This window comes from Pristiophorus japonicus, unplaced genomic scaffold (genome assembly GCF_044704955.1).
Source record: "Pristiophorus japonicus isolate sPriJap1 unplaced genomic scaffold, sPriJap1.hap1 HAP1_SCAFFOLD_776, whole genome shotgun sequence".
NCBI classification, from domain to species: domain Eukaryota; kingdom Metazoa; phylum Chordata; class Chondrichthyes; family Pristiophoridae; genus Pristiophorus; species Pristiophorus japonicus.
The window spans coordinates 90480-101414 of record NW_027254693.1 but is presented as its reverse complement, the minus strand read 5'-3'; the positions used below and the strand labels follow the sequence as shown (position 1 = coordinate 101414).

The following is a 10935-nucleotide window of genomic DNA, read 5'->3' as shown; positions in this document are numbered from 1 at the left end:
TAAACAGAGACAGGTCCGAGTGTAATATAAACAGAGATAGGGTCCAGTGTAATATAAACAGAGATAGGGTCTAGTGGAATATAAACAGGGACAGGGTCTAGTGTAATATAAACAGGGACAGGATCCAGTGTAATATAAACGGAGGCAGGGCCTAGTGTAATATAAACAGAGACAGGGTCCAGTGTAATATAAACAGAGACAGGTCCGAGTGTAATATAAACAGAGATAGGGTCCAGTGTAATATAAACAGAGATAGGGTCTAGTGGAATATAAACAGGGACAGGGTCTAGTGTAATATAAACAGGGACAGGATCCAGTGTAATATAAACGGAGGCAGGGCCTAGTGTAATATAAACAGGGACAGGATCCAGTGTAATATAAACGGAGGCAGGGCCTAGTGTAATATAAACAGAGACAGGGTCTAGTGTAATATAAACAGAGACAGGGTCTAGTGTAATATAAACAGAGACAGGGTCTAGTGTAATATAAACAGAGACAGGTCCGAGTGTAATATAAACAGAGATAGGGTCCAGTGTAATATAAACAGAGATAGGGTCTAGTGGAATATAAACAGGGACAGGGTCTAGTGTAATATAAACAGGGACAGGATCCAGTGTAATATAAACGGAGGCAGGGTCTAGTGTAATATAAACAGAGACAGGGTCTAGTGTAATATAAACAGAGACAGGTCCGAGTGTAATATAAACAGAGATAGGGTCCAGTGTAATATAAACAGAGATAGGGTCTAGTGGAATATAAACAGGGACAGGGTCTAGTGTAATATAAACAGGGACAGGGTCTAGTGTAATATAAACAGAGACAGGGTCCAGTGTGATATAGACAGAGACGGGGTCTAGTGTAATATAAACAGAGACAGGGTCTAGTGTAATATAAACAGAGACAGGGTCCAGTGTAATATAAACAGAGACAGGGTCTAGTGTAATATAAACAGAGACAGGGTCTAGTGTAATATAAACAGAGACAGGGCCCAGTGTAATATAAACAGAGACAGGGTCCAGTGTAATATAAACAGAGACAGGGTGTAGTTATACAATTACAGAATGTTACAGCACAGAACGTGTACATTTACCCCACTGGTGTCTGTGCCGGCACTCAGTTGAAAGATCTAACCAATCAGTCCCACTCCCCCTGCTCTTTCCTAATATCCCAATTAGTCTCACTCCCCCTGCTCTTTCCCAATATCCCAATCAGTCCCACTCCCCCTGCTCTTTCCCAATATTTCTGCAATTTTCCAATTCAAGTATTGACCCAATTCCCTGCTGAAACTTATGACTGAATCTGCTCCCAGTACCATTTCAGGCCGTGTATTCCAGATCACAACAGCTCATTTATTTCCTCATTTCCCCTCGGATTCTTGTGCTAGTTAAATCGGTGTCCTCTGGTTACAGACCCTTCAGCCTCTGGAAACAATTTCAGAACATAAGAGCATAAGAATTGGAAGCCGGAGTCGGCCATACAGCACTTCGAGCCTGCTCCGTCACTCGATATCATGGCTGATCATCGACCTCAACTCCACTTTCATGTCTGTTCCCCATAATCCCGTGATTTCCCTCGAGTCCATAAATCTATCGATCTTAGCCTTGAATATACTCAATGACTCAGCATCCACAGTCCTTTCAGGTAGAGAATTCCAAAGATTCACAACCGTCTGAGTGAGGATAATCCTCCTCAACACAGTCTGAAATGGCCTTCCCCTTATCCTGAGACTATGCCCCCTATTTCTCGACTCTCCAGCCGGGGAACCAACCTCTCAGCATCGACCCTGTCAATACCCTTCAGAATCATATATTTTTCAATGAGATCCCCTCTCATTTTTCTAAACTGCAGAGAGTATAATCTACTAATATAGTCAGTTCGTTAGATATATTCAATGGGAGTTAGATGTGGCCCTTACGGCTAAAGGGTTCAAGGGGTATGGAGAGAAAGCAGGAATGGGGCACTGAAGTTGCATGATCAGCCATGATCTTATTGAATGGTGGTGCAGGCTCGAAGGGCCGAATGGCCTACTCCTGCACCTACTTTCTATGTTTCTATGTTACTCAATCTCTCCTCATAGAACAACCCTCATCCCAGGGATCAATCTAGTGAACCATCGTTGGACCGCCTCTGTGGTCTCACCAAAGCCCTGTACAATTGTAGAAAGTCTTCCTTACTCTTGTACTCCAACCCCCTTGCAATAAAAGCCAACATGCCATTCACCTTCCGAATTGCTTGCTGTACCTGCATGCTAACTTTGTGTGTTTCCTGTACGAGGACACCCAAGACTCTCTGAACACCCAACATTTAACATTTTCTCACAATTTAAAAACATCAATTTTTCTGTTCTTCCTAATAAAGTGAATAACCTCACAGTTCCCCACATTATGCACCATCTGCCACCTTATTGCCCACTCTCTTAACCTGTCCATATCCCTTTGTAGATGCTTTATGTTCTCCTCACAGCTTAACGTCCCACCCATCCCTCGATACTGCTCCTGACACCCGGCACCTCTTGAACCACTGCATCAACATTGGGAAGAAATGACTGGACTGAGGTGTGTCTTGGATAAAAACATGAGGACCACTGTGTCTGTAGTGTGCACCATCTACAGCAGCAAGTCACCAAGGCTTTTCCGACAGCACTTTCCAAACCCACAACCTCCTCCATGTAGAAGGACAAGGACAGCAGGTGCATGGGAATAGCGGCACCTCCAAGTTCCCCTCCAAGTCACGAGGTGTCCTGACCTCAGCACTGTGGGAGCACCTTCACCACATCGACTGCAGCACGGTTCAAGGAGGCAGCGGCTCACCACCACCTTCTAAAGGGGCAATTAAGGATGGCAATAAATGCAGGCTGGTTCGCCCACATCCCGAGAATGAACAAATAAAGAACAAACAAGCTGCAGAACTACCGACACCATGAGCTTTAAGGAGAAGTTTCCCTTTGGAGATCGGATTGCCCATTGAGTTTGATAAACTGATGATAAAGTAACAATGCTGCTTTGCCGCGTGACAGTAATAGATTATCAGAATATTCCCCATCGGATGAAATTGAATGGCAGACTTGGATATCGTGTAAATCCATCTTTTAAAAAGTTGAGGGAACTCCGTTCTAAGGTAGATTCCATCCAGTTCATAATAAGTCCTCAATCAGCTCGTCTTATCATTGAGATATCAAGGACTAGGCACACGGTGTTTAAAAGAAAGCTGATTTATTTGACATTTACAGAATATCAAACTATAGCCCAGTTACAGGGGTTTTAACATCGACAGAAACAAACTCCAACTGCCAGAATGAACATGGTTCAGTTCCGGAAGCCAACTCATGCAGTCAATTGTGAACTCGCTGGTGTTTCAGGTAGTCGGATGACTGAGTGAATCCCTTCCCACACACAGAGCAGGTGAATGGCCTCTCCCTGGTGTGAATTTGCTGGTGTCTCAAGAGGTCGGATGACACAGCGAATCCCTTCCCACACACGGAGCAAGGGAACGGTCTCTCCTTCGTGTGAACTTGCTTGTTGTGTGCTAGTAGGTTGAATGACACAGCGAATCTCTTCCCACACATGGAGCAAGGGAACGGCCTCTCCCCAGTGTGAATTCGCTGGTGTCTCAGGAAGTCAGATGACCGAGTGAATCCTTTCCCACACTCAGAGCAGGTAAACGGTCTCTCCTTTGTGTGAACTCGCTTGTTGTGTGCCAGCAGGCTGGATAACTGAGTAAATTTCTTCCCACAGAAAGAGCAGCTGAACGGCCTCTCTCCAGTGTGAAGTCGCCAGTGTTTCTGGAAAACAGCTAACCGAGCATATCCCTTCCCACAGACGGAACAGGTGAATGGCCTCTCCCCAGTGTGAATTTGCTGGTGTCTCAAGAGGTCGGATGACACAGCGAATCCCTTCCCACATACGGAGCAAGAGAACGGCCTCTCCTTCGTGTGAACTTGCTTGTTGTGTGCCAGCAGGTTGGATGACGCAGCGAATCCCTTCCCACACATTGAGCAAGTGAAAGGCCTCTCCTCAGTGTGAATTCGCTGGTGTCTCAGGAGGTCGGATGACCGAGTGAATCCCTTCCTATATTCAGAGCAGGTGAACGGTCTCTCCTTCATGTGAACTTGCTTGTTGTGTGCCAGCAGGTTGGATGACTGAGTGAATTTCTTTCCAGAGACAGAGCACCTGAATGGCCTCTCCCCAGTGTGAACTTGCTGATGTGTCAACATGGTACCATACTGAATGAAATCCCTCCCACACACCGAGCAGGTGAACGGCCTCTCCCTGGTGTGACTGCGCCGAAGAATTTCCAGCTCAGACGGGTAATTGAATCCTTTCCCACAGTCCCCACGGTTTCTCCATGGAGCGGGTGTCCTGGTGCCTCTCCAGGTTGGACGATCAGTTGAAGCCTCGTCCACACAGAGAACACATATACAGTTTCTCCCCGCTGTGAATGGTGCAATGATTTTTCAGACTGTGTAACTGGCTAAAGCTCTTTCCACAGTCAGTGCACTGGAACACACTCACTCGGGTGTGTGTGTCTCGGTGCTTTTCCAGTCACACTAATGTTTGAAATCTTTGCCCACAGACAGAACAGACAAACATTTCTCCTTCCACATTCAAAGGCCGATGATATTCAGGTCCTGATGAATCGAATGACTCTGTCAGATCTTGATGTGATGTTTGGTTTGAGTTTCTCGTCTGTAAATCCTCCCCTTCTAATATCCTGTAAAAGGAGTTTACAAAAGTCATCATTAAGTACATGATAGAAATTCAGAACAGACAATTCTAGTTTCTATACAATGTTCCTTCAAATGCTGGGGATGATTTAACCTAAAACCCAGTCTGTCAATCATTTTCAGTTAAGGACTTAGCGTGTGCTCACACCATCTTTCTCACCATTGATGTTAATAGAGCATCACACCTGCAAACCTGGTTTTAAATTTAAATTCACTCAACAAGTTTATTTAACAGAAGACAAACATGTAAACAGATCATGGCCCAATAATACAGATCTATATTCACAGAAGAAAGTCTGTTATCTAAATCCTCGCGTGAACAAAATAAAGATCCCAAATGCAAGAGTACCGTGAATCCTGTGTTAAAATGTTTCAAATCTTGTCCGGTTCCTTCCTTATTACAGAATTCCCCCTCCCTGTGGGAATAAATATTGGTTAAAAATTAATTGTAAATTTCTAACCGATTCTTACACTCTGAGTTTCAAGCTGACCAGATCCTTCTCGCAGAGAATCTCCAAACAGACTATTTGATTTAAACACAGCTCGCCTCTCATTTAAATCCAGGATTACAATTACTGGGAATTTGAATACACAACCACACAAATTTAAAAGGGCCTGTCAGTGAATTATTCCTCTCTCCAGCCTGTAACCAATGAAATTGTAACACCAAAGCTGAATTTCTGCTTCCGTGCGCCGGGTTAAAAACTTTTGACTGTATATGGGGTTTCCAACCCTGGGACTGTACATGGGGATTCTAACCCTGGGACTATACATGGGGATTCTAACTCTGGGAATGAACATGGGGAGTCCAACCCTGAGACTACATGGGGAATCCAACCCTAGGACTGTACAACGGGAATCAAACCCTGGGACTGTACATGGGGATTCCAACCCTGGGACTGTACATGGGGATTCTAGCTCTGGGAATGAACATGGGGAGCCCAACCCTGAGATTGTACATGGGGAATCCAACCCTGGGACTGTACCTGGGGAATCCAACCCTGGGACTGTACATGGGTATTCCAACCCTGGGACTTCCAAACCCTGGGACAGTACTTGGGGATTCCAAACCTGGGACTGTACATGGGGATTCCAACCCTGGGACTGCACATGGGGAATCTAACCCTGGGACAGTAAAAAGGGGCCAGCTCTGGGGCTCTTCTGTTAGAATTGTGTGGGATGTAAACTGTAAGCTGGGCACTTACCAACGCCTTCAGGAGAGATGGTGAGAAATCCAACGGTGGAGAATGAATAAAATAAATGAGGAATTGACTTTCACTCCCGGGCACTTGGACAATATACATAGATGACCAAGAAGAGGGGACAGAGTGTACTGCACCAAAATTTGCAGATGACACTAAGATTAGTGGGAAAGCGGGTTGTGTAGAGGACTCAGAGAGGCTGCAAGGAGATTTGGATAGGTTAATCGAATGGGCTAAGGTTTGGCAGATGAAATACAATGTCGGAAAGTGTGAGGTCATCCACCTTGGGAAAAAAACAGTAAAAGGGAATATTATTTGAATGGGGAGAAATTACAACATGCTGTGGTGCAGAGGGAGCTGGTGGTCCTTGTGCATGAATCCCAAAAGGTTAGTTTGCAGGTGCAGCAGGTAATCAGGAAGGCGAATGGAATATTGGCCTTCATTGCGAGAGGGATGGAGTACAAAAGCAGGGAGGTCTTGCTGCAACTGTATAAGGTATTGGTAAGGCTGCACCTGGTTCAGTTTTGGTCACCTTACTTAAGGAAGGATATACTAGCTTTGGAAGGGGTACAGAGACGATTCACTAGGCTGATTCCAGAAATGAGGGGGTAACCTTATGATGATAGATTGAGTAGACTGGGTCTTTACTCGTTGGAGTTCAGAAGGATGAGGAGTGATCTTATAGAAACATTTAAAATCATGAAAGGGATAGACAAGGTAGAGGCAGAGAGGTTGTTTCCATTGGTGGGGGAGACTAGAACTAGGGGCATAGCCTCAAAATATGGAGGAGCCAATTTAAAACCGAGTTCAGAAAGAATTTCTTCTCCCAGAGGGTTGTGAATCTGTGGAATTCTCTGCCCAAGGAAGCAGTTGAGGCTGGCTCATTGAATGTTTTCAAGTCAAAGATAGATAGATTTTTAAGCAATAAGGGAATTAAGGGTTACGGGGAGAAGGCGGGTAAGTGGAGCTGAGTCCACGACCAGATCAGCCATGATCTTATTGAATGGCGGAGCAGGCTCGAGGGGCTAGATGGCCTACTCCTGTTCCTAATTTTTATGTTCTTATGTTCTTATGTCTCAGCGTCCGTGCGACTCCAGTGCTTGCTCTGCGCATGCCCAGCTAACACTGCCCGGGAGATTGACGGCAGCTCCGGATCAATAGGAAGAGCGGGGCAATACTGGAGGACCAAGCGGGCGGTTGGTCCACCAACCAATCGGAATCTGAGGGGGCGGGGCTTGCGGCCCGCAATGGGTGGGGCTGAGCCCGGGTCTCCCGCACTGAGCATGCGCGGGTGGAGAAGACGGATGTCAGTCGACCGGATCCTTCGGGAAGGTGGGGGAGGATGTGGACCCGCGGGTGGGCCGGGGGATAATTCACAAACACCCGGTGTAGGCCTCAGGCTCAGAATCAGAGCCCACAGGCCGCGGGTTTGCCCTGCGGTGACAGGCCCGGGTCAGCGGGGTAACTGGCGCAAGCGCAGGCAACTTGGGCAGGAACAATGAGTGGGCGGGGCTTCAGGGACCCAGTGCCCGCGAGATGGAGTAACTTGGGCAACATGCACGTCATCACAACAGTAACCTGGGCAACATGCGCGTCATCACATCACAACACCAATCTGGATTTATATAGCGCCTTCAACCAAGTAAAATATCCAAAGGCACTTCTCAGCAGTGTTATAGAGAATAGTTTGATACTGAGGCGGAGAGATTTAGAATCACAGAAATTTACGGCACAGAAGGAGGCCATTCAGCCTGTGTCCGTGCCGGCCGACACAGAGGCGTTGGGACCAGTACAAACCGGACGGTCTGAACCTGGGCAGGACTGGAACCAATGTTCTAGGGGGAGTGTTTGCTTGTGCTGTTGGGGAGGAGTTAAACTAATATGGCAGGGGGATGGGAACCTATGCAAGGAGACAGATGGAAGTAAAATAGGGGCAGAAGCAAAAGGTAGAAAGGAGATAAGGAAAGGTGGAGGGCAGAGAAATCAAAGGCAAAAATCAAAAAGGGCCACATTACAACATAATTCTAAAAGGACAACGTGTGTTAAAAAAAACAAGCCTGAAGGCTCTGTGCCTCAATGTGAGGAGCATTCCTAGTAAGGTGGATGACTTAACTGTGCAGATAGCAGTTAACGGATATGATGTAATTGGCATCACGCAGACATGGCTCCAGGGTGACCAAGGCTGGGAACTCAACATCCAGGGGTATTCAATATTCAGGAAGGATAGACAGAAAGGAAAAGGAGGTGGGGTAACGTTGCTGGTTAAAGAGGAGATTAACGCAATAGTAAGGAAGGACATTAGCTTTGATGATGTGAAGTCTGTTTGGATGGAGCTGCAGAACACCAAAGGGCAGAAAACACTAGTGGGAGTTATGTACAGACCACCAAACAGTGGTCATGAGGTTGGAGATGGCATCAAACAGGAAATTATGGATGTGTGCAATAAAGATACAGCAGTTATCATGGGTGACTTTAATCTACATATAGATTGGGCTATCCAAACTGGTAGCAATACGGTGGAGGAGGATTTCCTGGAGTGTATTAGGGATGGTTTTCTGGACCAATATATCGAGGAACCACTAGAGGGCTGGTCATCCTAGACTGGGTCTTGTGTAATGAGAGAGGATTAATTAACAAACTTGTTGTGCGAGGCCCCTTGGGGAAGAGTGACCATAATATGGTAGAATTCTTCATTAAGATGGAGAGTGACACAGTTAATTCAGAGACTAGGATCCTGAACTTAAAGAAAGGTAACTTTGATGGTATGAGACGTGAATTGGCTAGGATAGACTGGCGAAAGATACTTAATAGGTTGACGGTGGATAGGCACTGGCAGGCATTTAAAGATCGCATGGATGAACTTCAACAATTGTACATCCCTGTCTGGAGTAAAAATAAAACAGGGAAGGTGGCTCAACCGTGGCTAACAAGGGAAATTAGGGATCGTGTTAAATCCAAGGAAAAGGCATATAAATTGGCCAGAAAAAGCAGCAAACCTGAGGAATGGGGGAAATTTAGAATTCAGCGGAGCAGGACAAAGCGTTTAATTAGGAGGGGGAAAATAAAGTATGAGAGTAAGTTTGCAGGGAACATTAAAACTGACTGCAAAAGCTTCCGCAGATATGTGAAGAGAAAAAGATTAGTGAAGATAAATGTAGGTCCCTTGCAGTCAGAATCAGGTGAATTTATAATGGGGAACAAAGAAATGGCAAACCAATTGAACAAATACTTTGGTTCTGTCTTCACTAAGGAAGACACAAATAATCTTCTGGAAATACTGGAGGACCGGGGGTCTAGCGAGATGGAGGAACTGAAGGAAATCCTTAATAGTCAGGAAATTGTGTTGGGGAAATTGATGGGATTGAAGGCAGATAAATCCCCCGGGCCTGATAGTCTGCATCCCAGAGTACTTAAGGAAATGGCCCTAAAAATAGTGGACATTTTCCAAGATTCTATAGACTCTGGATCAGTTCTTATGGATTGGAGGGTAGCTAATATAACCCCACCTTTTAAAAAAGGAGGGAGAGAGAAAACAGTTACCAGTTAGCCTGACATCGGTAGTGGGGAAAATGTTGGAATCAATTATTAAAGATGAAATAGCAACGCATTTGTAAAGCAGTGACAGGATCTGTCCAAGTCAGCATGGATTTATGAAAGGGAAATCATGCTTGACAAATCTTCTCGAATTTTTTGAGGATGTAACTAGTCAAATGGACAAGGGAGAACCAGTGGATGTGGTGTATTTGGATTTTCAAAAGGCTTTTGAGAAGGTCCCACATGAGATTACTGTGCAAAATCAAAGCACATGGTATTGGGGGTAATGTATTGACGTGGATAGAGAACTGGTTGGCAGACAAAAGCAACGCGTAGGACTAAACGGGTCCTTTTCAGAATGGCAGGCAGTGACTAGTGGAGTGCCGCAGGGCTCAGTGCTGGGGCCCCAGCTATTTACAATATATATTAATGATTTGGACGAAGGAATTGACCTGTACCAACCTTCTGACTTGGCACAGAGTCTTAGTAAGTTGATAAGTGGACATTGCCCTAGGTCTCCATCAGTTACCCAGAAAGAGAGCTTTCCCTCTGCAATATGCTGCAGGTTTCCTTGGACTTGTTCCACTAACCAAGATCCATACATTACTTCCAGCAGTTTCATTGAAGATGATTTGTTCCCTTTTATAATCTGCTTTACCCCCTTTTTAGCATTAAACCAGTTGCAACATATGTGCGTGGAGGCCAACAAAAGGTCGTGAGACAAGGAGTCGGGCAGTGTCGGCGAGAGGTGATAGTCCGGGGTGTGTGGTGACCTACAAAAGGCCGTGAGACAAGGAGTCGGGCAGTGTCGGCGAGAGGTGACAGTCCGGGGTGTGTGGAGATGTACAAAAGGCCACGAGACAAGGAGTCGGGCAGTGTCGGCGAGAGGCGACAGTCCGGGGTGTGTGGTGACCTACAAAAGGCCGTGAGACAAGGAGTCGGGCAGTGTCGGCGAGAGGCGACAGTCCGGGGTGTGTGGAGACCTACAAAAGGCCGTGAGACAAGGAGTCGGGCAGTGTCGGCGAGAGGCGGTAGTCCGGGGTGTGTGGAGACCTACAAAAGGCCGTGAGACAAGGACTCGGGCAGTGTCGGCGAGAGGTGACAGTCCGGGGTGTGTGGAGACCTACAAAAGGTCGTGAGACAAGGAGTCGAGCAGTGTCGGCGAGAGGCGGAGCTTGTGCAGCTGCAGGAGGAAGGCAAAAAAGAAGTAAAAAGAAATAGAAAGGTGACGTCATAGCCAAGAGGGTAAGTGATTGGCTGGTGATTGGTGAGTAGTTTTTCTTCTTTCTCTTCTGTAACAGTGAGTAAACTTTAGCATTGTTGTTGCCAATTTAAGTGTATCTAAGGGTTAAGTCATGGCAGGAGAGCTCGGTCACGTGATATGCTCCTCCTGTACCATGTGGGAACTCAGGGACACTTCCGGTGTGCGGGAAGTGTATCCGCCTCCAGCTCCTGACGGTCCGCGTTGCAGAATTG

General features: G+C 46.2%; 1 protein-coding gene and 1 long non-coding RNA gene across 2 annotated transcripts; both read right to left on the bottom strand.

Annotated features, from left to right (window-relative positions):
* Positions 1–3195: 3195 nt before the first annotated feature.
* Positions 3196–4409, bottom strand: LOC139256813 (zinc finger protein 271-like). Its single transcript, XM_070874319.1, has one exon. The coding sequence runs from the start codon at positions 4211–4213 to the stop codon at positions 3332–3334; it is 882 nt and encodes a 293-aa protein (XP_070730420.1). The 5' UTR covers positions 4214–4409; the 3' UTR covers positions 3196–3331.
* LOC139256815 (uncharacterized) lies at positions 4410–5960 on the bottom strand. Its single transcript, XR_011592204.1, has 3 exons — positions 5929–5960; positions 5073–5139; positions 4410–4710 (listed from the first exon to the last, which is right to left on the bottom strand). It is a non-coding gene; the product is annotated as an uncharacterized lncRNA (long non-coding RNA).
* Between the last annotated feature and the right edge of the window lie 4975 nt (positions 5961–10935).